The following is a 26,317-nucleotide window of genomic DNA, read 5'->3' as shown; positions in this document are numbered from 1 at the left end:
GATTCCCCTGATCTAGTTGAAAGAGTCCTATTCCGTGTGCCGTCTAGACCGACAAGACAAAATTTTATATTTTACACAAATAACACGTCAACTAACAACCATTTGAAACAATCTACAATACCTAGAATATGCAAAAAATATAAAAATATAATTTACTGAGGTTCAACGATTTTCGATTATGTCCAAATGCTTGCAGACTGGATGGATTTCTTCCCAGGGAGTTGTTCTTATTAAAATTTATTATAACAGAGAGGGAAAACATTTTTAAGAAGGAAATATGGAAGTTTAGGCATTTACAGGGCTTATGACCTGTCATTGGCTGGTTTAGGGGATAAAGGTTTCATCTCTTTTACTTCACAAAAGTCAACAGATGGAAGAGTTGAAGAAATGTGGGTGTTCAATCATGGGCAGAATGGTGAATGTTACACAGTGTGTAAAGTGGCCACTTAAACCAGCCAATGACAGGTCATAAGCCTTGTAAATGCCTAGACTTCCATATTCCCGTCTCAAAAATGTTTTCCCTCCCTCATTCACATTCACCATTCTGCCCATGATTGAACGTCCACATTTCCTCAACTTTTCCATCTGTTGAATTTTGTGAAGTAAAAGAGCTGAAACTTTTATCACGTGGGTGAGATTCATCCGGCTGAACCAAATCACCTACTAGGCAAGGTCTGCAAATACCTAGACTTTCATATTCCCTTCTCAAATATGTTTTCCCTCTCTGTTGAAATAAATTTATATAGGAATAGCTCCCTAAGCAGGAAATCCAGCCAGTTTGCAAGCATTTGGACAAACTCAAACATTGCTCCATATTTAAACTTATAATATGAAAAGTCAAACACTGATTTGAGTCACTAAACACTTTATTTTACTTTTACAAATATAAGAACGAAAATTTTGTAACAATTGACAAAAAAAAAACAATATTTTACCTCTCTGTTGCAACAAATTTACATAAAAATACGTTTCATTTCGACTCTCACAGTAAATAAAGCAAACCCACGTTAACAATGGAGGCGGATTCTTTTTATAAATGACATTTTTTCAAAACAATTATCAAATTCCCTACCATCAAACATTAAACCGGCTTTCTACACAACTAATAATATGGGAACATTGTTAAAAAATCACAAAGACAAAGTTTATAAATATAATAAATCTGGAATATACCAATTAAATTGTAATGATTGAAAAACTAAAAGGAACTTTAATATCAGAGTAAAAGAACACGTGAATTCGCAAATCATCTAATAGAAAATAATCATAACTTCAATAAAGACACTGGATTAAAAGTACTTCATGTTGAAAATAAAATATTAAAATTGGACAACTTAGAAATCTTAGAATTTAAAAAACCGATTCATAATAAGAAAACAATAATTAATAACCAAATAAACAATATTTATTTTAGTCCTCTCAGGAAAGCCAGGGCTTACTTCGAAAATAATGATATCAGATTACCACCCGTGTAAGAAAAAAACACTTGATTTATTGGGTCCACGTGTAGTATTTAGTGAACATGATACGAGAAATAAAATAAAAAGGAATCAATTCATTAGTTACGTAAATCTTGACAAAAAAGCTTGTTTGCTTTGAAAACGGTCGATGAAAAATAAAAATTAGTGGTTTAAAACAAAGTTGTTTTATTTATTTTATTATAATGAATAACCACAAAGTTAGTGCTTCAAATATAAACTTTATACTTTATTTTATTTTAACAAATATGAAAATGAAAATTTCGTGACAACTGTTTCGCCTTGTTAGGGCATTTTCAAACGAATGTGAAGATTACATTGATTAAATGTCCTTATTTAGTTATGTAGTTCAAGGTACTTGAATAGAAAATAAAAATTATCTAATGAATTATAGCATGTACATTAATCATAATTGAGGGAAAAACCAATGGTTAAGAGCAAGGCTAAGTGTTTAATAGGTAATGGGGAATTTAGGTATTCATATTTGAATTTCGGGAAAATTATAACAAAGTAAGTATTTATTGACATACTACGTCTATGTATTGTGAGATAATAAATGTGCCCTAACAAGGCGAAACAATTGTCACGAAATTTTTGTTTTTATAGTTTTTATATTTGTAAAAATTAAATAAAGTGTTCAGTAGACTCAAATCAGTGTTTGATTTCTAATACTTTAAGTTTAAAAATATATCTTTTTAGGTCAGTAAACAAAAATAAAATATTAATCAAAATATTAACACTCACCGAGTGTGCGGAAGTGTATAAGTTGTACGGTGTTGCAGTCCTCGCCAACTTCAATGTACGTCAGTTCACACCGGAAGATTCCTTCATCATCAGCTCTAACTGGTGATATCCTCAACTCAGCAGCTGTGGCGTTCGATGAGTGGACAACCTGCAACCTAGAAATAAAAACATTTTAATTACTCTGTTGGTAACTACCCCATTGGTTACTGGCCAAGAAAAGAGAGCAAGTAGCGATGTAGTGGCATAACTACCCCTACGATACATCACATACAAATAATGTAATCACTTGATCCTCATCACAAAGACAATTTAAACAAATTCAAACTAATATCACTTTCGGACAAAGGGATTTTGAGTGTTGAATTATGGAAAATCTCCTTCTCTAAAATGTTCTTCATCTCTGTTGTATTATATTAATATTAACAACCCAGTTGAATCCAGTCCTTTTCTACAAAAAATTGGACAAACTCAAAACATTTATCTTAATAATCGTTTTCAAGTCATATGGCAGCATACGTTACTAAATTTTTTTTAATAAAAGAGAAACAATCGTGTTCTTTTTATTTACTAAAATATTTTAATTTTCAGACTATTTCCTGAAAGTCTTAAATAACTTGTGGTGGAAAAATAAAAATCCAGCTGTGGTAGAGTGAGATTTGAACCTAAGACCTTTGGTCTGCGAGTCCACAATACTACAATGGGTCCACGAATCGGATACAAAAATACAATTATATTATTTTGCCATTAACATTTCTGTGCAAAATATAAAAAATAAATTATGGATTTCATACTTAAAAATTTATAAAATAAAATATGTTTTTTAAATATTTTTATATAAATTACTATTAATACCATCACGCCATTTCCCCGTTAGGGTAGGGAGGGGAAATGGACCGACACACACGCCTATCCTGGCATATATTCCTAGCTTCTTCCATATTCATACATCTTGTCATACATGCCCTTCGGTTCTGTCTGCTTTTGACATGACCAGACTTAAGATTTTAGTTTATCTGATCATGCCACGTCTTCCTTGGTCGTCCTCGTCTCACTTTACCATTCATTTTCGCCATATAAACGTGTTTTACCATTTTTTTGTCGTCCATTCGTTCTGCATGACTAAACCAGCTCAGAGAACCTTTTTTAATATTATCCATTAAACTTGACTCAGATTTACACTTTCGCCTGATTTCATCATTCGTAACCCTGTCATACATTGATTTCCCACACATTCATCGAAGAGATTGCATTTGAACCGCATTCACTCGGTTTTCATCCTTCTTCTGCCAGTTCCATGTTTCACTTCCATACATACGTGTTGGGACTAAAACTCCGCTGTGCACTGCCAGTTTAGCTTCAATTGATCTATTTTCAAATCATATATGTTTGTATACACTTCGTCAAGCGATCACTCATAAGTGAATTATCACTCGATGACAGGTTATAAACTAAGTGAATGCGTGGAATAAAATGGTTTCTTTTTACTTCACTTATAAAAATTAAAGTTATCTTCTGCCATACGATATTTCACGACGCCGACGCCGACGCCAGTAACAAACTTAGGATTTTCCTCACGGAAAATAAACGTATCTTGCTTTCACAGCAAAACTCGATACAGCCACTAATTGAGTGAATTGGGGTTGGAGAACTACTCCTCAGCTACAACAGGGTGGCTCTTAACTCAGAACAAAACATTACAAAAAAAGTCATGTTTTGTTCAAAGCTGATTAATATTTCTTAATACGAAAGCGCCCACCTTTCCCCTGACAGTATTTTTAAAACATTCAAATTTTTTAGTAAAAATTCTTGGTGGAAGCTCATTGAAAATACATTGGCAAAACCAAGGATCCTCCACAATAACTAAACTAACGCGTCACCAACCGCTACAAAACGGAAACCGAAACCTGGCATTCTCCGTTCAGCGCTAGTACTAGACGTGTGACGCAACGTAGTTATCGACCCTCGATTCAAAACGTAAATTTAACTAATTTATTATAACGGTTAAATTTTATCTGTTTTGTTTTCACTTTTAGTTATAGCTAATTAAGTAATAAAATTAGTAATAATACTCCACTTAGTAAATCTTCAACACGCAACCTTTACAATAAAACTTTTGGTAAATCCTAATTTAATACTATCATCTTTACATAAAAAAAGTTAACTACAATTTTAATTTATTATTAAAATAAAAGACAAGTGACATTAAAGTTCACAAATTTAGAATAACTTATCGGGGAATTATAATAACCGTCATTGGTGAATCCCCTCTCACGATGTCATCCGTATAAAAAATCTATGAAAGAAATGATTAAGAGCGCATTTTTTGGGTGATCCCTTTTCAGTAGGATTCGTTCCGACGATTTAGATACCATTGCAGGAGCCATGAAAAAATATCTGTTTATCTACTAGTAATTTAAACCGTGTTGCAGTCAGAAGTAAGCATATTCAGTGTCATCACGGGCACTTTAATACATCAGTAATAGCAGAACACTTTATAGAATCACGACGTCTTTTCGATTTTGAACCAAAGATTCTGCATAAACCTCGAAACTATAGCGCACAAATAATAAAAAGTCACAATTGAAATATACAAACACTTAAATAACATATGCAAAGACGACGGGCTTAAGTTTTTTTTAAATTATTTTTTTTACAAAGAAGTTGCATATTTTTTGCATCGCTAACTGCAAAAGGTATGTTCCTTTTAATTTCTCTGACTACAGTGTGAGGATCTGGTGGTGGAAACTCATACAGAAAAAACCGGACTATTGGCAAGCATCAACACCTTCCATTCCACTTTGAGAGCGTTCGGCATTTTGTGTCCTATTTTTATTTATTTCAACAATCACCCTTACTATTTTTACCATGTACGATATTACCTCATGCGATAAGTTCTTATGACTTATTACTGTTACGATATCTATTAGGTCCTCATCCAGACTTTTGCATCGCGCCTCCAGCTGCATTCGCTCCAAGCTGAAAATGGGACAGAGCATCAACAAATGAGGGACATCTTAGGGTGTCTCATCATCACATGGACAGCTATTGATTTTTGAGAGCTTGAAACGGTGAAGATAGCAATTTTGGGTAGTTAGGTATCAGGATTTGAGTCAGCTCGTAGCCAACATGCTGCGTTTTCTTGAAATCAAAAGCATGATCTTTCATTGTCTGGATTGTTGGAAAAAATATTTTAGTTACCTGTCCAGTAGTTTCACTTAAATACCGGTCGTTCTAAACTTAAAGGAAATCTATCAAAATCAGGAGCTGTTTTTTTAAGAGTAGCTTCTCTAGCCTTTTCATCTGCTTTTTCATTGCCCCGACTTCCGCAGTGGCCTCTTATCCACCCGATATCCACATTCTGTGATCTGGATTTTAGTTTTTGTATCTCTGTATGATAATGATGGCCTTAAGTTAAACTAAACATGGTTTCCGGCACAACTAACAAAATGACATATGATTTACCTACTCTAAATTATTTGAATAAATTCTTAGCATGTGGTGGAAAAGTAATATGAAAAAGTTCATTATTTTTCTTAAATTAAAAAGTTAAAATTAAATTTATATCTTTATATAATCACTTTGTAAAGCGCCCTTGAGGTATTATATTACGAAAATGGCGCTATATAAGTTATCCATAATTATTATTATTATTACTACTGCCGACTGCGACACGGCACAAACTTTCAGTGCATAAATACTTTCTCAACACATTAGTTTACACTGGATATGACTCTTAAACGGTAGTCAAAACGTTGGAACAAATCGAATTAATAAGAAATCACCCAGCAAAGATGATACATATTGAAAAAATGAATATTGCAGTTAAATGTATTTCAGAAAAATGTTTTTTTTAACGATAATTGAGAAGCACCCACCCTAAGATGCGCTGAATATACGCTGTATGTATTATTTAGTTGATACCGCGCCTCGAGGCGCTAAACAGACCCAACCTACCCTAAAGCGTAGTACCTACGGCCAGCCCTCAGGATAATTTCATCGCATAAATAATATGGATGTAAACGCAGGTGAGAGCAATCGTTGTGTTAATGTAACGCTTGCCTTTATTACCTTAGTTTCGGGAGGCATGGCCCCAGGCACAGACGAACAACATATTGTGAAGGAAATTGTCCAATGACTTCTCTTAAAACAATGAACAATACAATTTGTATTGGGTGAAATAATTTAATATATTACCTAATTAACATAAATTTTATCTATTAGAAAATTAACATACTCAGTCAATAACGTTTGTTATTTAAACAACTATATTATGGCAACCCCAGAAGTACACTATCGCAAGTCTAAATTTGGCCTTTGTTTACTTGTGTATGCAATGAATCCAGATTTTTTCTCTTGCGTTTCATTGGAAATAATTTTCCAAACCCTGACTCGTTATAACATTAATATAAAAAATATATTTTTTAATATTTAAAGAACTAACTTTGTGGTCACACCAATTTACCAAATGTTATTCTATATTTGTATATAAACTCTGACCTAGTTTTAAATAATATTTTGAGTTTGTCCAAACTTTTGTAGACAAGGACTGGATTCAACTCCCTGGGGAGCTGTTTATATTAACATATTTTATTTATTTAAATCTTAAAGTAGGGCACACATATCATACATATTGTTATGTGTGTTCTAATAATAACATTGCAAATATATTTAATTTATAAATTGTTTATCACATATGTCTTGACCATTATTTTAAATTTTGATATGTTTTTTTCTTCATAAATATTTTTTTCCATTTCGTAATACTTTTTAATTGCTTTAAATAAAATTGAATTTTGTGACTTTGCCTTTTTCCTAAATGGAAGTCTAATTTTGTTCTTTTCTCTAGTATTGTGATCGTATTACAACAGAAATGAAGAACATTTAAGAAAAGGTAATATAGAAGTCCAGGCATCTACAGGGCTTATGACCTGTCAATGGCTGGCCTAAGTAGCCACTTTACACACTGTGTAACATTAACCATTCTGCCTATATTCGAACATCTATATTCCTTCAATTCTTTCATCTGTTGATGTTTGTGAAGTTAAAGAGCTGAAATTATTATTTATGCGGGTGAGATTCATCTAATTGAAATATTTCTTGAATTATTACTTGAATTGTTACTTGAACCAGCCATTGACAGGTCATAAGCCCTGTAGATGACTGGACTTCTATATTACCTTTTCTTAAATGTTCTTCATCTCTGTTGTAATATGTTAATATAAACAGCTCCCCAGGGAGTTGAATCCAGTCCTTGTCTACAAAAATTTGGACAAACTCAAAATATTGTTGATAAATTACCTGGTCCACGAAGAAGTATAGAAATTGAAAAAATAACATTTTCAGGCGTTGCCTAGTATGTAGGTGAAATAATTCAATTATATGAATCTCACCCGCATAAATAAAGGTTTCAGCCCTTTAACTTCACAAACATCATCAGATGAAAGAATTGAAGGAATATAGATGTTCGATTATAGGCAGAATGGTGAATGTTACACAGTGTGTAAAGTGTCCACTTAAACCAGCCATTGACAGGTCATAAGCCCTTTAGATGCCTGGACTTCTATATTACCTTTTCTTAAATGTTCTTCATCTCTGTTGTAATATGTTACTTCTTTTAAATGTCTATAGGTTTCGAGGCGTACCCGTCTCTTCCTCAGAACCACAATTAAACTAACATGGAACATACGACTTAACTAAAGTTGTTGCTCAAAAATATAAAACTTGAACTTCATTTTGAGGATAAGAAAATAAGGAGACTACTAGCAAAATTTTAGCGATTATTTTGAGCGAGATATACGACAAACCTAAGTATTCTTTGAAATAAATTAAGTAAAATATACAAAAGAGCACAGCAAGAGCTTTATGAGCTTTATGATGCTTATGGATTCTTTATACGAAACTGCTGAGATATAGTATTTATGTAATAAAATACCTAAATAATAAAAACAATAAAACGCTTAGTACTTACAGCCAAACAAAATGGATTTTGATTACTCTTGAAAATAGACGCACTGTATCTGAATTATGCTATTTACATAAATTATCAAGTAATAAAGTAGACTCTTTTAACCTACTCTTCAAAATTAATCTCAATGTCCCCTTTTGCGTGACAAGAAATAAGTATTTGTTCCATTTGCCAGTCTGTAGCACTAACTATGCACAACACTCTTTCTTCTATCGTTCTTGCTCTAACTATAATTCTTTTTTTCATCTATAGATATATTTTACATGCCCCTTAATTTATTTTAAAATAAATTAAGACTCCTTATTTCTGGATGCGATACAATCCCACTTCCTATTTAATGATGCTCACACTTACACACACCAGAACACTTACTCCTACACTAATACACACAAACACACATCTACACTTACTCTCATACAAATACACATAAACACACCCTTTTGTTGTAACACAGTTTAACAATATGTATGATTCTCATTTAGAAACTTTGCTGGTGCTTTTTTAATGTTACTATAACATTGTCGACTGTTTGTTTCTTTAAAATAAATAAACAATGGCCAAATTAAGACTTTTTAAACTTACTTTTCAATTTGATTTTTACGATTTTCACAATTTATTGAAGTGTTTAATTTTTTAAAAGATAATATGTATCTTTGTAAGGTAAAAGGCACTGCGTGCCGTGTAAATTAATAAATAAATAAATTGTTCTTAAGTGTTTCTCTCATATTTTTACTAACAAATGAGCAAATTCTGCAAAAAAACTAAGTTACTATAATGTCAATATAGTACATTACGTTACGAGGATAAATAAAATTTTAAAAATTTGTCAAGAAGAACCGCCAAATTAACTCCAAGAATATTTCTTAAGAGGATTTTTTCGAGAGTAGCCATCGAGTCAAATGTACTCGTCCAGGGTAAAGAAAAGTATTATTTATTTCTGCCATACACACCGCCCTTTTTACATTACCAAAATCGATTCATAAAAATGAAAATGAAAATATAATTGTAACGTTTTATGCCAAAAATAACTCGTTTAATACATTAAAATTAAAAACCCATTTTAACGGAACGCAAAATTTCATTTGGTTGGATATATTATTTCCCGAGCAATTACTCCCACCACCATCCCCTCGCGCTTTAAATTCAAATTAAGAATATTTTTGCCCCGCGTTCTGAATTCAAATCCGAACTTGTTAATTGTTTCGATTTGAAAATATTAAAAAGGGGTTTGGGCTATGTATCTTCTAAATTGTGTAGAGATTGGTTGGGTTTGATTCCTAACAGGATCTATTTAACTCATTATATATTTAAAACCTTTTAGACATTGTATTTTCTCGAAATAAATAAATTTCAAAAGTCTTTTATTTAAGGTGGCCATCTTTGTACGACCGTGTGTATACTTTATAAAAATACTGATTTAACATCTTGTTGGCAGTTAATTGCTAGGTTATAAAAAAAATCGTACGCTATCATTATCAATAAAGTAGGTATATTTTTTTTTTTTAATTATCAAAAATTTTAATATCACTTTATTTTATTTTATTTATTTACTTAAGTTAGTTAATATTACATTGTATATTAACTAATATATTTACAATTATAACAAATACTTATTAAATATTTCTTACATAACTACATTATTATTATTATTATTATTTTCATTACTAAAGCTCTCTCCTATACCATATTAAATATTAATACACGTTTTAAATTATTTTATTTTTTACTTACGCGCACATACGCACCCCCACCATTTCATTCACACATATGAATACAAACGTCACATATGAACAATTATGTAAATAGTTTTTTTCCTTTGGATTTCCTCCCTTAAAAGTTATTTAGATCTTTTCATTATATATATTTAGTTTATTATTTATTTTTTATTATTTTTACTAAAACTTAAAAGGTACTGAGTTTAGTTTTGTATGTGCCTAAACTTCCATGTTCCCCTCTTAAAAATATTTTTCCACTCTGAAGCATTAAATTTCGATCTAAATTACTCCCTAGGGAGAAAATTCAGCCAGTCTACACACATTTGGACATACTCAAAACATTGTTGTTCATAGCATTGTTTAATGTAAAGCTCCACATATATAAGATTTCATCATCATCATTCCATGTCCGCTCCCTAGTTGGAGCATATGGTGTCCACGAAGATCCTCGAGGCATCTCTGTCGGCTGCCAACTCCTGTGCGTTCTCCTAAGTCGGGTTCGCGTCCCGTAGTTCTGACATGAACTGCCGATGAACAGTCAGCAGTGGACGTCCAGGACGTCGAGAACCTGATGCCTTGTAAAGTAAGCAAGCGTGGTTAAGGCTCTCAAGAAGCATCCGCAGTACATGGCCAAGCCAACCGTATCGCCTCCGCTTGATGATAGTTGTCACCGGAGTTTGCTGCGTCCGTTCTCTTATTACTTCGTTCCGCACAAAGTCAAACTACCGCACAGCCAAGATTCTTCTGAGACACCTTTTCTCAAAATTCAGTATTTTGCTGTTTGGGCCCTTGTGAGGTGCCACGATTCGCATCCATAGAGATGTCAGATTTACTAGTGTAAACTATATGTAGTGTAACAGGTGGTAATATCTTAATTTCTAAATTAAAAACAACTACTGCACAACATCATTATACTTAAAGAGGAATATTTTCTTCAATGAAATGAACAAAGATAATAAAGAGTACAGTCAGGAATACAATATATTTAAGAAAGAAGTAAAAAGCTACATGTATAATTCTTATTTATGTGGCACTGATTAAAAGCATCGTTTATAATTTTTTTTTTTAATTTATATATGTTATCCTCAAAATATTATTAATTAAAATAAACTAAACTATTGTAAGACGTCACTCCCCATTATGTTCACAAGAATTGTTTATTTATTTTAAGTAATGGAAAACTTTAATGTAAATATATGTATTTTATGAATTTTAAATAATTATATTTAGTTGTAATATTGTATTGTCATTTATTATCTGAATAAAAAAAAAAATAAAAAAAACAACATTTTAAATAAATATTTCATATCAACCATGTCGGGAATCGAACCCGAAACTTCTTCCATGGTTCGCAAACGCGCTGACTAACACATCATGAGTTAAAAAATGCAGAACCGCAATAGAATATTTTTATAATTTCTTGTATAAATTTCCTGTTATTAAATACGTATACTTATATAATGAAATACATTTCTAAAATAAATAAATAATATCTAATTATTACTTAAGATGCCGTGAACTAAATGAATATAGCATATTTATTAATAAACTTCCTAGGAGTTAAAATCCAGTACTTGTCTGTCAACATTTGAACATACTTAAAAAATCGTTAGTAAAAATAATGAATAAATAGCGTTTATTTCTTGGCAATCTGGAATTAATCAAAATTATGTCCTTGAATAAATATTTGCGAATACAGGAAGAAAATAGAAAAAACCTTTTGGATTATGAGGATATTATCTACATACGTAGATGGCCTTGTGTATCGTCAGTTTCCGGTCTGAGATAAACTGGAGTAGGTGTCGGGGTGTTCCTAGCGGAGAAGAAGGAGTGATGTTTAAGGGATGGGAAAAGCGTGTCAGTCTATCGTCTATCGTCAGTCAAACGTTTTCGTCACATGTGCTTTATGTTCAAACCATTTATACAATTGTAAACTTATCGTGATACAGATCAAATAAGTGCGTAGATTTTTACGGTCACTGTTATATATTGTGTCGTCTATCGCTGGTCTAACGTCAGTCAAACGTTTTCGTTACTTATCTTCACAACGTTAACATATTTACAAACTTGATACAGATTACATAAATGCGTAGATTAAACAATGTTTCAGTATGTCCAAATGCTTGCAGACTGGCTGGATTTCCCCCCTAGGGAGTTATTCATATTTAAATTAATTTCAACAGAAAGGGAAAACATTTTTGAGACGGGAGTATGGAGTTCTAGGCATTTACAGGGCTTATGACCTGTTATTGGCTGGTTCAAGTGGCTACTTTACACACTGTGTAACATTGGAAAATTGTTTTCAGGCGTTGCCTAGTAGGTGATTTGGTTCAACCGTAAGAATCTCACCCACGCGATAAAGGTTTCAGCTCTTTTACCTCACAAAAGTCAAAAGATGGAAGAGTTGAGGAAATGTGGATGTTCAAACATGGGCAGAATGGTGAATGTTACACGGTGTGTAAAGTGGCCACTTAAACCAGCGAATTCAGGTCATAATCCCTATAAATGCCTAGACTTCGATGTTTCCCTCTAAAAACGTTTTCCCTCTCTGTTGAAATAAATTTAAGTGAGTAGATTTTTCCGGCCACTATTATCAATGTGTTTCGTCTTTTTTAGGTGATCTCGCGTAAGTTGGATTTGTTCCGACGTTCCGGCTGCCGTTGCGGGAGCAATCTTCAAAAAATTGTGTGATTTAAAATGCTTGTATTTCTTTTCAAAAACGAAAAAGTAAAAAGTGCTTTATTTTAATAATCAATTTGTTATCATCAAATCATTAGAATTTTTTTAGTTCAATTCTAAGTCTATATGAGAATTTAGATACCAAAGTTTAGTCTAAATTTGAAATGGCGTAATCTGCTGGTCGAAAATTAATAGTATTTTAGTTATTTAAACTTTTCAGTAAACCTTTAAAAATTATTGCTTTTATGTAATTTGTTTTGTTTTTTTTTATTGCGATATTTTTAAACCATTAGTTTTAAAACGGCAACATCGTATGATTTTCTCATTTTTCATTAGTTTTACTCAACCACAGCCTTAATCACCAAATCTATTTAAGTATAATAGCATCGCTTAAAAATAATATATAAAAAATAATAAAACCGAAATAAATTTCTGTGACAAGGAAGATACCATCAGTTTTGCCGCTATTTTCTAGAGGAAAAAAAATATCAATCTAATCCTATTAATCCATTTGCGCTATGACATAGCAAAGTTTTATATATCTACTGCCGGGAACCCACTTACGCATTGCTACAGTGCCGTATGCAAAAATGGGTGCAAATTATTTATTTATTTATTTGACGGACTTGTGCAGTCTATTCTAACGATGGTAAATACAATTTCTTATAAAAAATATAGGCACTAATAAAATAAAACACAACTAAATAATATTAAAACTAAGACAAAAAAAATATTACTACCTCAAGACAAGATCCGGTTTGTAGTGATTTTTTCAAATTTATAAAGACTTACATCAAAAAAGTCCAGATCTTGTCTTGAGTTTACAATACGACACAATCGGGACATTGGTGCATGCGAGCCATAATGTGTGCTGCGTTGATCGAGGAACATCATATTATTATTTCGCAACCGGCGGATTGGATCATTGAATGCCACTTGTTCCAGTAACGATGGTACATCAATTAAGCCATTCAGTAAATTAAACATAAATATGGAGTCAATGTTATTTCTACGTTTTTGTAGACTTGATATTTTTAACATTGACTCCATTTCTCCGTAAGTGTAGTCTCCTCTCTCGAGGCCAATCATCCATGCTACTTTTCTAAGCAAACAATGTTGCACCGATTCGATATGATTAATCCGTCCTACATAGAAGGGAGACCAGATCACGGATGCATATTCTAAAAGAGGACAAACAAGTGAGAAATATAGTTTTTTAACGGTGAACATATTAGTAAAGTCACTAGATGTCCTGCTAACAAAACCCAAGAGTTTTAGTGACTTGTTAATCATAGTATCAATATGTTAATTAAAGGTAAGTTTACAGTCCATGAAAACTCCGAGGTCCTAAATAGACTTGAATACATCCTCCAAAATATTTTTTTTTTTTTTTTTTAATCAAATGAAAATATGAAGTAATCATGTGATCAAAAAATACAGGATCGGGGCATAAATAATTAATCTTCGAAACGCAAACGAACGATTGGCGAACGAGCTTATTTTATGCTAATCGCCCAGAATCCAAAAAGATGAATGATGAGAGAAATGAAATGTATTATTTATTTCTCTACGTCCGAATACCATTTATTTGCCGAGATTTTCCAAATAAAAATAGATACGGTGAACTAAGTATGATAAACATAAAAATGATTTCAGGAAAGCGGGCGATTTATAACACCCGGCGAAAATACCCATAGAGATTATCGTGCCGAGCCCCTGTATTTCTATGATTAATTTAGCTTCTTGTATCATTAATAATGGGACTCACACCATTCTTTAAATCAATTTAATTTAATGTTATTTGTATTTTTATTCACGTTTGTACTGGGCCCGTACCGAACAGCGTGATATAACATAATAATAAAACTGACAATTTATCTATGTCGTTAAAAAATTCAAAAGGTATATTCAAGATTGCTAATTAAATGTTTATATTGTTTTCTCTCTAAATATAGTCATAAGAATATTTCTTTTTGTGGTTTTAATTTAATCCTTCAATACCCAATTTTTCTTATTCAAGTAAGAAGTATTAGTAAATAATATGTATTTATTTATGATGCAAATACCGGGAAAAATAATGAAAAAAAAAATCCGTTTTAATTTCATATTTAAGTTTATGTTAGAAATAAAACTAAAGAAAAGAAAGAAAGAAATAAAGCTAAACCGGGCATAAAAAGCTTAAAAAATACAAAAATGTAAAGAAAACAAGAAATATCAGTTCATATAAACATCTTTTCATGTATTTATTATATATACGGCCTAAGCAAAATACATCAGTTACATGAAATACAAGAAACTGAACCAAAAGAAAATTTATAAATAAGAGTGGAATAAAACTTTACACGTATTTTTATTATTATAATTAAAATTCAGTTCCACCAAGAAATTTTTAAAATTCTTTAAAAATTTTTAAATTTATTTTGAAGTTCAACGAGGATACATCAAATACATACATTTTTAAAGTAAGCATTACTAACATTCTTTATATATACGAGTATATCCTTAATTATAGAACTCCACCATCTTTCATAGATTATATAAAATAAGCGTGTAAAATCAATTGAAGATTAAGTTTAGTGAAAGATAAGAATAAAGATTGAGTTAAGGAAATATAATTGAGTTAAACATAAGAGACTACTTTTTTTTTAAGAAAAAAAAGAGAAAATAGGAACATATAAGACGTAATAAAATAAACTAAAATTAATTCACATACTCAAAAATATCAGTAGAAAAACTCATTATAATAAAACTATGACGCAAAGACAACAAGGGCAATACAATGATAGCATATAATATATTCATGAAAACATAAGACTTCGGGCTAAACCATGCCAATCCAACTTCATCTCACACCGTTTTAGTCGCGATGAGATCTACAAACAGCCAGAAGATCTATCCCGAAGAATTCCAAGTCGTGTGATGAATTGACTAATTTACACATTCTGGACATTGGGGCATAAAAACAAAACCTGCTCTTAGAAGATTTAATAATAAGCAGATTTTGGCTTCTGGTGACATTGTTGGGAAGATGAAAAGAAATTGATTGCAACAGAGATGGGACATCACTCATGGCATTAAGTATTCCGAAAATGCATATAAGGTCCATCTCAGTTCTACTTTCTCCAATGAAGACAGATAAAGAGATTGCTCTATTTTAAATTAGAAATAATTAACCCTTAGTTATCCAAAATGTGCCAAATACTTTTTATTTGGTAGATTATTTTTCATTATAATGATGACAAACGATTTCAGGCATATGGTAAGCACGGACTTTTTTTACGAGCAACATGCTGAATATTTTTATATTTTTATAAAAACACATTTCCGATATTTTTTTTCTTCCGTGTTTTGAAATAAGGGGGTTAAAAAGTTGCCTTTTGGATTACTCGGAATGAAAAAAATATTTTTTTAAATATTCTAGATCACTTTTGGCCCTCAACCAGGGCTTAAAGTTTTCGAAAAAGACATTTTTTTGCGCTGGCTGTCATTTGTATTTAAGTAAGAAAATCAAACCAATTTAATTTCATAATGTGCATTTCACCTTATTTAATAAGCATTTAAGAGCGTAAGTTGCACTATGTTTTGTAATAAACAGGTAGCATTGTTTTAATGAGCCATTGTTTTCGTCAATATCAGCAGGCGCTCAACGGAATCAGTTCCGCGGAGTGTAAACTTTTTGTATTTCGGTAGTTTTAAAACGTGTTCGAATTTGTAATGTGATTAAGTTATATATTAACTTACAAAAAAAATTGTATCGATAAAGATAATTAACAAAATGTTCAGACAGTGATAAACTTCAAACTTTGGTTCAGGGCCAAAAGTAGTATGAAATATTTTTTTTAATAACTCTTACGTTCAATGTGATGCAAAATGCAACTGTTTAGACCTCTCTCACTTTGATGTATAAAAAAACTTTATGCATCATCGCTTCACTTCAATATTTCACCCTTTTTTCCAACATATTGTGTCGTGTGGCCGTGTGTCTAGTAAAACTCCTCTCTCAAAAATAGTTTTTGGCCTTGAGAGCTTCATACGCTCTTCCAAAATATTGAACACTCTCGGTGTGACAAATGAGAAATGTCTCTGAGCAAAAGTCATACGGATTTTGGGTATGACATAATTCGTGCTCTGGGCCATATGAAGAACTGTAACCATATTGAAGAGCAAACCTTTTATAAAAAGCCGTTATCTCGTTACTACATAAAATCGTAAATTAAAACGCGATCTCATTGAATTAATAGAAAATCTTTTTTAAATTCTACTTTGAGTCTTTGATGAATATTCCAACATTCCACGCTCCATGACAGATACCGATACTCGGGCCCTTCACATAACTACTTGTAGATACCGAGTTTAGTGCGTAGCGTCTTTTTTGTAATATAAGTGACATTTGTTCCTGGTAATATATCTTCTTACTACCTACGTTGCACGGTGGCCCGAAATTTATCTTACTATAATTTATAAATTCTTTTTTCAGGCGTTGCCTAGTATGTAGGTAAAAACGTTCAGTTAGACGAGTCTCACCCACGTGATAAAGATATCAGCTCTTTTACTTCACAAACATCAACAGATGAAAGAATTGATGGAATACAGATGTTCAAATATGGGCAGAATAGTGAATGTTCACAGTGTGTAAAGTGGCCACTTAAATCAGCCAATGACAGGTCATAAGCCCTGTAGATGCCTAGACTTCTACATTACCATTTGTTAAATGTTTTTCATATCTGTTGTAATATGTTAATATTAACAGCTCCCCGGGGGTAAATCAAGTCCACAAAAATTTCGACAAATTCAAAATATTGTTGATTTTTTTATCTCTGAATTCAAATCTGTTAACCTTTGTGAAGTTGGAGAGCTGAAACCTTTATTGATGAGGGAAAGATTCTGACTGAATTATTTCACCTACATACTAGGCAACGCCTAAAAAACACTTTTTAAATTTTATACTTCCAAACCCGGCAAAATCCAAAATCTAAAAAAAGTGATATGCAAATCGAAACTTATTCAGAATACAATTGTTAACAATAATTTATCACATTGTCAGTTCAAAATAAAGCTTTACTTGTAAGAATCTGGCTTTCAAATTATTGGGTTGGTTTGTATTGCAAAGTTGGTAATCTCGAAAATTAAAATAACCATTTCACAACTGTCTATTAACGCAACCATAATTATTTCATCACTAGTTACATATGAAATATTAAGCAGTTATAGCAAAAATTGTCCGCCTCGTGGTGTAGTGGTCAACGCGTTTAGTTACCATGCAAGAGAAGAGGTTTCGAATTTGATTCCCGACATAATTGACATGAAATATTTATTTAAAAATGTGTTTTTACACAAGAATATTTCATAGTCTTTGGACCCCTACCTGAAGCGTAAGACTGCTCATCTTACCTTCACGTTACAAAAATGATCAAGATGTACTGCGATTGGTGTACGAATGCAGTGCTCTATGCACCATTAGGTCTAGAAAGGAAGTGATGATGATAGCAAAAATTTGAAATAAAAAAAAAGTTTAATCTCTTTTATATCGGTCCGGATTTGCAAATAATATTCTCACTAATTGGACCAGCTGGCTTTGTCAAAAATATTTTGAGTTTGCCCAATTTTTCGTACGCAAGAACTAAATTCAATTACCTTGGTTGGTATAAAATAAAATATTATTTGAATTTTTACGATCACGATTTGTTGGCCACCGTGTTAATCGCAACCCTTAAAATAAATTGAAAATAACGATATTATTTGAAACTGCTTTCATTTTGTCTGAGAAGCGTGTTCATTTCCATAATAAATTAAATCCTGTTTTATAAACCTGTTTATACTACTGCTAAAATAATATTGTAAAAAACTTTTACTGAATGTATGAACTATTTTTTGTATTTTATATTCTTACTAGCGGACCCGACAGACGTTGTCCTGCCCGAACGTTGGCTTGCCTGCTATTATCTTGGAAAACGAATCTTCATTGAAAAGAAGGTACTTGGGTACTTGTTTATGATTGAATTCCAAAACAATTTTTTTTAAATATTTAAATGTTGAATTTCAGTTATTACCAAGGTACTTGTTTATGGTTGAGTTCCAAAACATAAAATAATTCATTTTCAAATTTAGAATTCTTTTTGCAAATGTCAAATTCGGCTCTTCTCACCAACAAGGGTGCACTTTATTCATAAATGTGATTTTCAAAAATGTATTGAGTTTCAGTTAATTTTAGTTTACTCTTGTCGTCAATATACCGATGCTTCATAAAGCTTTATTTCTTTTATTTTTTTGTTTCAAATTAATTTACTTCAAGGCAGTTTATTACACACAAAAATCCTGTGTTGAGTTGAGATGACCAATTAGTTGACACAGACACATGAGTCTATCATCACAAATATTATAAAGGATCAGTAATACAACAATAATAATAGTAATCAATAAAATAGCACAAATATTTGCGTTTTTATGATTTACCCAAATATTTCAACTTTGGGGGGCATTTTCAACGACTTTTAAATTTTATTTTATTTTTCTCATAAAAGCAAAACACATTATGTAATTAAAACAATGATTTCAATATGTCGGTAAAAATATATTAATTTATTTACGGTTCCATGAACCTTCTACATTATTTCAATAAAACCGGTGAAAAAAAATAAACAAAAAATATCATAATATTAAAAAAGAACATAAACATCGAGAAAAGTAAAGAATGATAAACAGTTTTAAGGTATAAAAAAAGAAATATCCGTAACAAATATAAATATTTACATTTATAAAAAAAGGTAAATTAAAGAAAATAGCAGTTTTAAAAAAGAGGAAGAGAAGAAAAAAAAAAAGAAAAAGAAAGTGCTTTAAAAGAAAAGTTAAAAAGTTAACAATAATCAATTAAAAAAATAATTGTGGTGTGTGAGTATTGTATGTATGTGACAGTGTGTAGTGAATATAAGTGAACTTATTGAACAATGATTATCAAAAATTATCATGTATTTTTTTTCAAACCTTAATTAGGAAACCTATCAACCACTTCATCTTTCGATGTCAAATTGTTAAAAACGCTCTGGCCTAAAATTCGAATTTTAAAATTTGTAAAAATTAAAAAGACAATAAAAAACAAAAAACATATTCATAAATGTAAGTACTCATATACAAACATACATATATGATTACATGTATGTACATATATATAATATGAAAATTTTAAGGATGAATATTTAAGAACATCAATAATGAAGTTATTTGTTCGTATAAAAAAAAAATTAAAAAATATGAATATAAATTGGAATATGAATATTTTTTACAAAACAACCTTTACTTATTTGTTTCTTTTTTGAGTGATACCGTGTGTTGGATTTGTTCCGACGTTTCGGCTACAATTGCAGGAGCAGGATCACCCAAAAAAGAAACAAATTGATAACAGTGACCGTGAAAACCTTCGCACCAATTTACCCATAATTTCTTCCTGTACTGCCATACCGAGTGGAGAAATATATCGAGATCTAATCGTTGCTCATTTTCAGTACGGTAAGTAATTGATCGGTTGATTGGTAAGTTCTTACCAGCATTTGTTGTAAATTTCTTAATTTGAAACAAAGTCGCAATGACTCACCATTAGAAAATAGAAACCAATTTGCGGTAGAGTGGAGTGTGAAGACCTCTGATCCGTAAGTTTACGATCACGACACTAGCCGTGGGACCACAATCCATTTCAAAGCAGTGTTCCTATTTAAATTAAAAAAAATCGTGGTAACCTTTATGGGAATTTACCACAATATTTGAGCATATTTATTTATTTATATATACGCCCAATATGAATTTTAAATGACATATTCATACATAGAAAATTATTATAAAAGAATGTAAAAAGACACAATCGTATATAGTAGACTTGGTGGGAGTGGAAGCGGGAGAGAGGTGTTTATAATTAAATTTGATTCAGTGATCGTTTAAAAGAAGACAAATTGTTATCAAAAAAATCAAGACTGGTATGTTTGTTGGGAGACCAAAAATTCTGGGCATAGGGGAATGAAAACAATTGTTAGTTCTATGGTTATCGTATCGATATGAAAGAGTTAGTTTTGTCCGAGGTTTCTAGTCGAGATATTAATTTTAATTGAGCTCAGCATTTCAGGCGCATCAAAGAGTGAGTTGCGAGTTTTAAATAGGACTAAAAGGTTAGATTTATTTTGACGGTCTTGAAGAGAAGATATATTTTAGCTAGTTTCTGACTCATTATACGTTCATTGGTTTCCGGATAAGCCCAACCTCCAGCCTATCTTTCTTAAAAATCGATGTTGAACTGATTCAATATTTTTGATGTGAACATCATAATATGGAGACCAGATAACAGAGGAATACTCTAGGTGCGGGCAAACTAGGAAACAGAAGAGAGTTTTGATGAGAGAATGAGAAGAGTGTTGATACAAATGCAATAACCACTAAACATGTAGCCATAGATGCAATATTTCTTTCGTTTTCAGTCAAAAAATAATATTATCAAAAGGCTTAAATAATGCTGACGTTTATCAAAAGATATTTTCCGTTATAATTCTTTATGAAGGGGGAAAAAATATTCAAAATAATATTTTAGTCTGCAAAGGGTTAAACACATGCATGTATATGTGTGAATGGTTATATCTATGGTTCCCTTTGTCTATGGGCCAATATCTCTGGGTTTTCCTTTTTCTATGGTTTACCAGACACACCAGGTGTGTGACAATTTGGAAAAAATGGCGGGAAAAACACGACGACGATAGCAAAAAGAACGTTAGTTTGCTCCAAAATCAAATTTATCTCACCACATTCAAAAAAATGTTAGGGTTACCAACCAAACAGATATTTAAATATATTGAGTTTTTCTACTGACATTTCTTGGTGGAACTGCATTTTTAATAATAATAATAAAAATACGTATATAGTTTTATTCCACATTTATTTATACATTTTTACCAGTGACCGGGTTTCGTCAGATCGTCAGACTGGTAAATAATAAAATAAAAAAAAAAATGAAAGTGTAATAAAACTATAAACGTATTTTTACTATTGTAATTAGATATTTCAATATTGGAAAAACCCCCTGGATCGTAAAAAATGAATGATACCGACCGAAAAGAGATTTGCAGCCGGAACCGAAACTTATTGAATAAAGTTAAAAGTCACTTCTAAACGCCAAAAAATAGGTTTTTTTTTTGTTAAACCCTACAAGTTTATTTAAATAAGTGTTTAATAAAATAGAAAAAAAGACATAAATTTGTAAGAAAATGTATTTATTTTTAGCGCTTTTGGGTTCGATGTTATGTTATACATTTAATTTTTATGTAACAGTTATTCAATGTACGCTACAAGAAATTGTAGCGTACATTGAATAAACTTTCTATAAACAAAAAAATACAAAAATATAAATACTAACCACAAGTTTAGACCAATTTTGGTTGGAACCAAAACCGCTTATGAAACTCGCTTTATTAACCGAAATTGTCCAAAACCAAATTTCAGTCGGCCACTAGAAAATGTTGTACATATCAAAAATATTTTGTGTTTGTCGAAATGTTTGTAGACAAAAACTGTATATCAACCCAAAGGAAGTTATTAATATTAACATTTACATCAATTGCAGGGTAGAATTTTTTATATTTTTAATTTTTAATTCTGAAGAATGGCACACAAAAACACATTCCTGTGTGAGAAAGTGTAGTAAGAAAAGAAACTTAGTTCTGATTTTAAATAAAGGAATTATTTTGCTCCTGACATTTACAAGGATTATGGCCTTTCATTGACTGGTTTTGGTCACCTTACATTCACCTTAATGACTTATTTCACTTACTAGGAAACGAAATGCAAGAACTTCCATATTTCTTAATGGGAAATGTTTTTCATCTTTGTTGTAATAATTTAATCTTAATATTTCCTTACATTTTCTTCTTTTTTTCCACATCCACTCCTAAATGGAGCATTTGGACACCACCAGTTGCCTCCAGGAGACCCTATCGCTCGTCAGTACTTTCGCTTTCTCTCCCGTCAATCCAGCGCCCCTTAGTTCCCCCGAATAAAGTCGAAAAATCGTCATCGACGATCGACGGCGAGAGCTCACAGGTTCAAAGAAGAGAAAACTTGGGTTAACGTTCTCTTAAAGCATGCGCAGTATATGTCCAAGCCAGGTCCACCGCCGCATTCTCAAGACGCTCGTTATAGGCGACTCCTGCGTCCGCTCTCGGACTTCAATGTTAGTTATAAAATCAAACCGCCTTATACCTAAAATTCTCCTTAATCACTTACTCTTAAAACTCAGAAGTTTGGTGTTCTGGGCATTGGTAAGGTGCCAAAATTTACATCCATATAAGAGTACAGGCATTAAACAAGAGTTCAATAATCAGCATTTCGTTTTTGAATTTTCGAATTCCAAAGGGGTTGAAATTCAGTCACTGACGAGACAAAAGACAAGATATTTTTAAATACAGGCATTCAAAAATAAAATCTACACATACATATAAAGTTAATAATATATACTAGCAGGAAGCATACTGGTATATGTTAGGATATTATTTATTTGCGATATTATTAGGGATAATTTCGAATTCACAACTCATGGAAAATATAATAAGGGAATCAATTAAATATTCTCATGACTCGTTATTAAATTTTGTCAAAAAAAAAAATTATTATTATTTGGGTTAAACACCAAATAACATTAAATATTCAACACCTGCGTCGCTGATATGTAATTAAATAGGGTCAACCTTAACGGCTTTCAAACTTTTCGACTTGTTTTGCATTATTATGTTTTTAGCTTTACGGTGTCAAATTATAAAGAAAGCAATACGTATGGAATCGCCAAACAAAATAATGGAAGAAGTCGTACAGATAATTATAACTTTCCATTTTTTGTGTAAGACAGCAACAGCAAATAGACTGTTGGCTTAGAAAAATACCAAAATGGATTTTGTTAAATAATCTATTTAGTATATAAATAAAAGACGAGTGATACTTTAATCCACAAATTTGGAATATCTGGAATTTGGAAACTCGAAGACGAGAGTCTCAAAGATGTCGCAAAAGCGATGAAACCGGTCACTGGATATTCCAAATTTGTGGATTAAAGTATCACTTGCCTTCTATTTATATAATAAATTACAATGAACTTCCATCAAGAATTTTCACTTACAAACTTAAATGTTTTAAATAATCTATTTGCCGTAATTTGTCAAATAAAAATAACAATTTAGGGTATTAAAAAAATAAGTGAGATATTTAACTCTAAATAAGCTGTGGTAAGAAATTCCCCTGCACGTGGTGATGTAACATAGTGTTACCTCAAGCAAAAGACGGAATACTCTTAAGTTAAGACGTTTGAAAAAAAAAACATTAAGACAAAGAATAGTTGAACCATGCTTTTTCCATAATTAAAAATAAATTGAGCCCTGTCATAGTAAAATAAATTAAAAACTCATAAATGCGCCGGTCATCTTAAATTTACTCACTGTCAATAATTGACTGAATCTCTTTCACAAAAATGCCGGCCACAGAACAGAGTCTTTGTATTCTTTGTTATGAGATATATCTCCGTGCTCTCTCTTGTACAAATTTATATCTGTATTGCCGTCATATTCATTCTTAGAATTGCAAAGATAAATATTTTTGGCGCTAAAATCCTGCATATTTACAAAAATTTCACTTTTCAAATCTGGTGTAAAAATGTCCATTTGAAGGTTACAAAAATTACAACATCATTAAAAAAATAATAGAGATGTATCAAGTCTTGTATCGTGTGTAGACTGTGAAATCACAGTCACGCAACAGTTAAAGTCTTGAATTCTGTGTTATTATAATTTTTTCTTTTTTTGTTGAAAGTTCTAATTTGGCACGTCCCTGTTTCTCATAGATCGTACTAAATTCATTACTCCGCCCCTGTTGGTAGCGATGTCTCTCTCTCCCCCGCAGGAGACATGCGGGGTGGTGTGAGACGTGGTTAGTGTATAGTCAAACTCCTTGACTTTTAGTGCGTGCTTTGCAGTTTATTTTTTGGAAAAAGCTGTTCGAGAAATCATTACTTGTGTTCTAAGTTCGTATTAAGATCATTATTTATGAAAAGCTGACTCGCTGCTTTTGATAAATTAGCTTCGAGTATTAAAATACTATAAAATAGGGCCTTATTTTGTTTTCATCGAGTTTATTATACAAGTATCACTGTGTCAGCACTGAAATTATTTTTTTTTTATTTACTAAATGTTATTAAATATTTGTATATAAGCACTTACCGACTTATCTATGTCTACCGGTTTAGTGACATACCCGTTTCTTTGTCAGGACACCAACTAAACCAACATGCAAAACCCACTATACACCTTCACCATAGTTGTTACACAAAATTTTAAACAAACATGGGTTTTATATGTTAGTTTGCATGTTGGTTAAATTGGTGTCCTGACGAAGAGACGGCTACGTCTTGAAACCGGTAGACATAGAAAAGTTGGTAAGTGGTTATATACAAATATTGAATAACATTTGGTAAAATGTTTGACCACAAAGTTAATGCTTTAAATATTAATATATTTTTATTTATTTATGATTTTTAAAAACTCGTCAGTGTTATATTACTACTACTACTACGACTACCATCACACTATTTCCCCGTAGGTATCAGCAGAGGGTATGGACCACTGCACACGTCCATCCTGACATACATGTCTAGCTTCTTTCACATTCATACAACTTGTCATACATGCCCTTCGGTTGTGTATGCTTAGGACATGGCCTGACTTGAGATTTTTATTTATCTGATGATGCCACATTTATTCCCGTCCATTACATTCTCGCCATGTATATCTGTTTTACAATTCTTTCGTCATCCATTTGTTCTACATGTTACCATATTAATGACCTTTTCTTAAGCTTATAAATTACACCTATCTCAGATTATCTCATTGGAATAGTAATATTTATGTAATTTCCGAGACATGTTATGTTTTCCAATAAATAACGAAGTCTAAATATTATTTTTTTTTTTTTAAAAACTTTGTTATTACTCTAACACATTTTTTTCTTTTACAACAACACTACTGCAGTTTCGGAAGAGCACTCCTTCTATCGACGGGTGATATGAAACTTATATGGTTAATAAAAAATATTGTCAAGGGTGTAATTTTTTATTTTTTTTATTTATTCATATCTACATATCCATATTTATTACAAAACATAAAAATAACCTATTCCAGACTCCATAAGGTCAAGAGCCCTGTGTTATATTGTAAAACAACATAGTGGTAAATTAAGACATGTACATTATTCAATAAAAGCAAAACAAAAAAATATTACAAAAACATGTATTTTAATCATCTGGACAACACGCTTAAAAGTAAATAAAAGAATTATTATAAAATCTAAACAAAAAACAAATGAACTGATCATAATATTTTTAGTACAGATACGGAAACATGATCAATGAGAGAAATGATATTAAGTGGAATTTAGTTAATAAAATCTAGCGCATAAGTGGTAGTTAAAATAATTAAACCTACAATTTGGTATATGAGAAGACATCCACTTGGCTAAGAGGGTGGTAACGGACGCGGGTCCATGTCTACGGGGGTGGCGAGTGGAGTGAGGGAGGTCCAGTATCACAACGCAAACGTAACATTGTCAATGAAAGCAAGGGGTGATTAAATGTGTGATTGTTAATTATACAGAGTCTTCCACTTATGTTCTTGATTTTATAAACTTAATTCCACTTAACATTATTTCCCTCATTGTTCATATTTCGG

At 31.6% G+C, this 26,317-nt stretch overlaps 1 protein-coding gene across 1 annotated transcript in view; it reads right to left on the bottom strand.

The window, feature by feature from the left end:
• The window catches only part of LOC148284078 (uncharacterized), a gene marked incomplete at its 3' end in the record, with an annotated part of 635,761 nt that overhangs the window by 100,801 nt on the left and 508,643 nt on the right, over positions 1-26,317 (bottom strand). Inside the window, exon 3 of the mRNA XM_088242710.1 lies at positions 2,223-2,377. Coding sequence (XP_088098836.1) covers positions 2,223-2,377 — 155 coding nt within the window. The remainder of the gene's footprint in view (positions 1-2,222; positions 2,378-26,317) is intronic.

The sequence above is a fragment of the Micrasema longulum genome, unplaced genomic scaffold (assembly GCF_059751315.1).
Source record: "Micrasema longulum isolate JH-2025_06_02 unplaced genomic scaffold, ASM5975131v1 h1tg000160l, whole genome shotgun sequence".
Lineage (NCBI taxonomy): Eukaryota > Metazoa > Arthropoda > Insecta > Trichoptera > Brachycentridae > Micrasema > Micrasema longulum.
The sequence above is the reverse complement of the archived record's forward strand: the minus strand, read 5'-3'. Positions and strand labels throughout refer to the sequence as shown.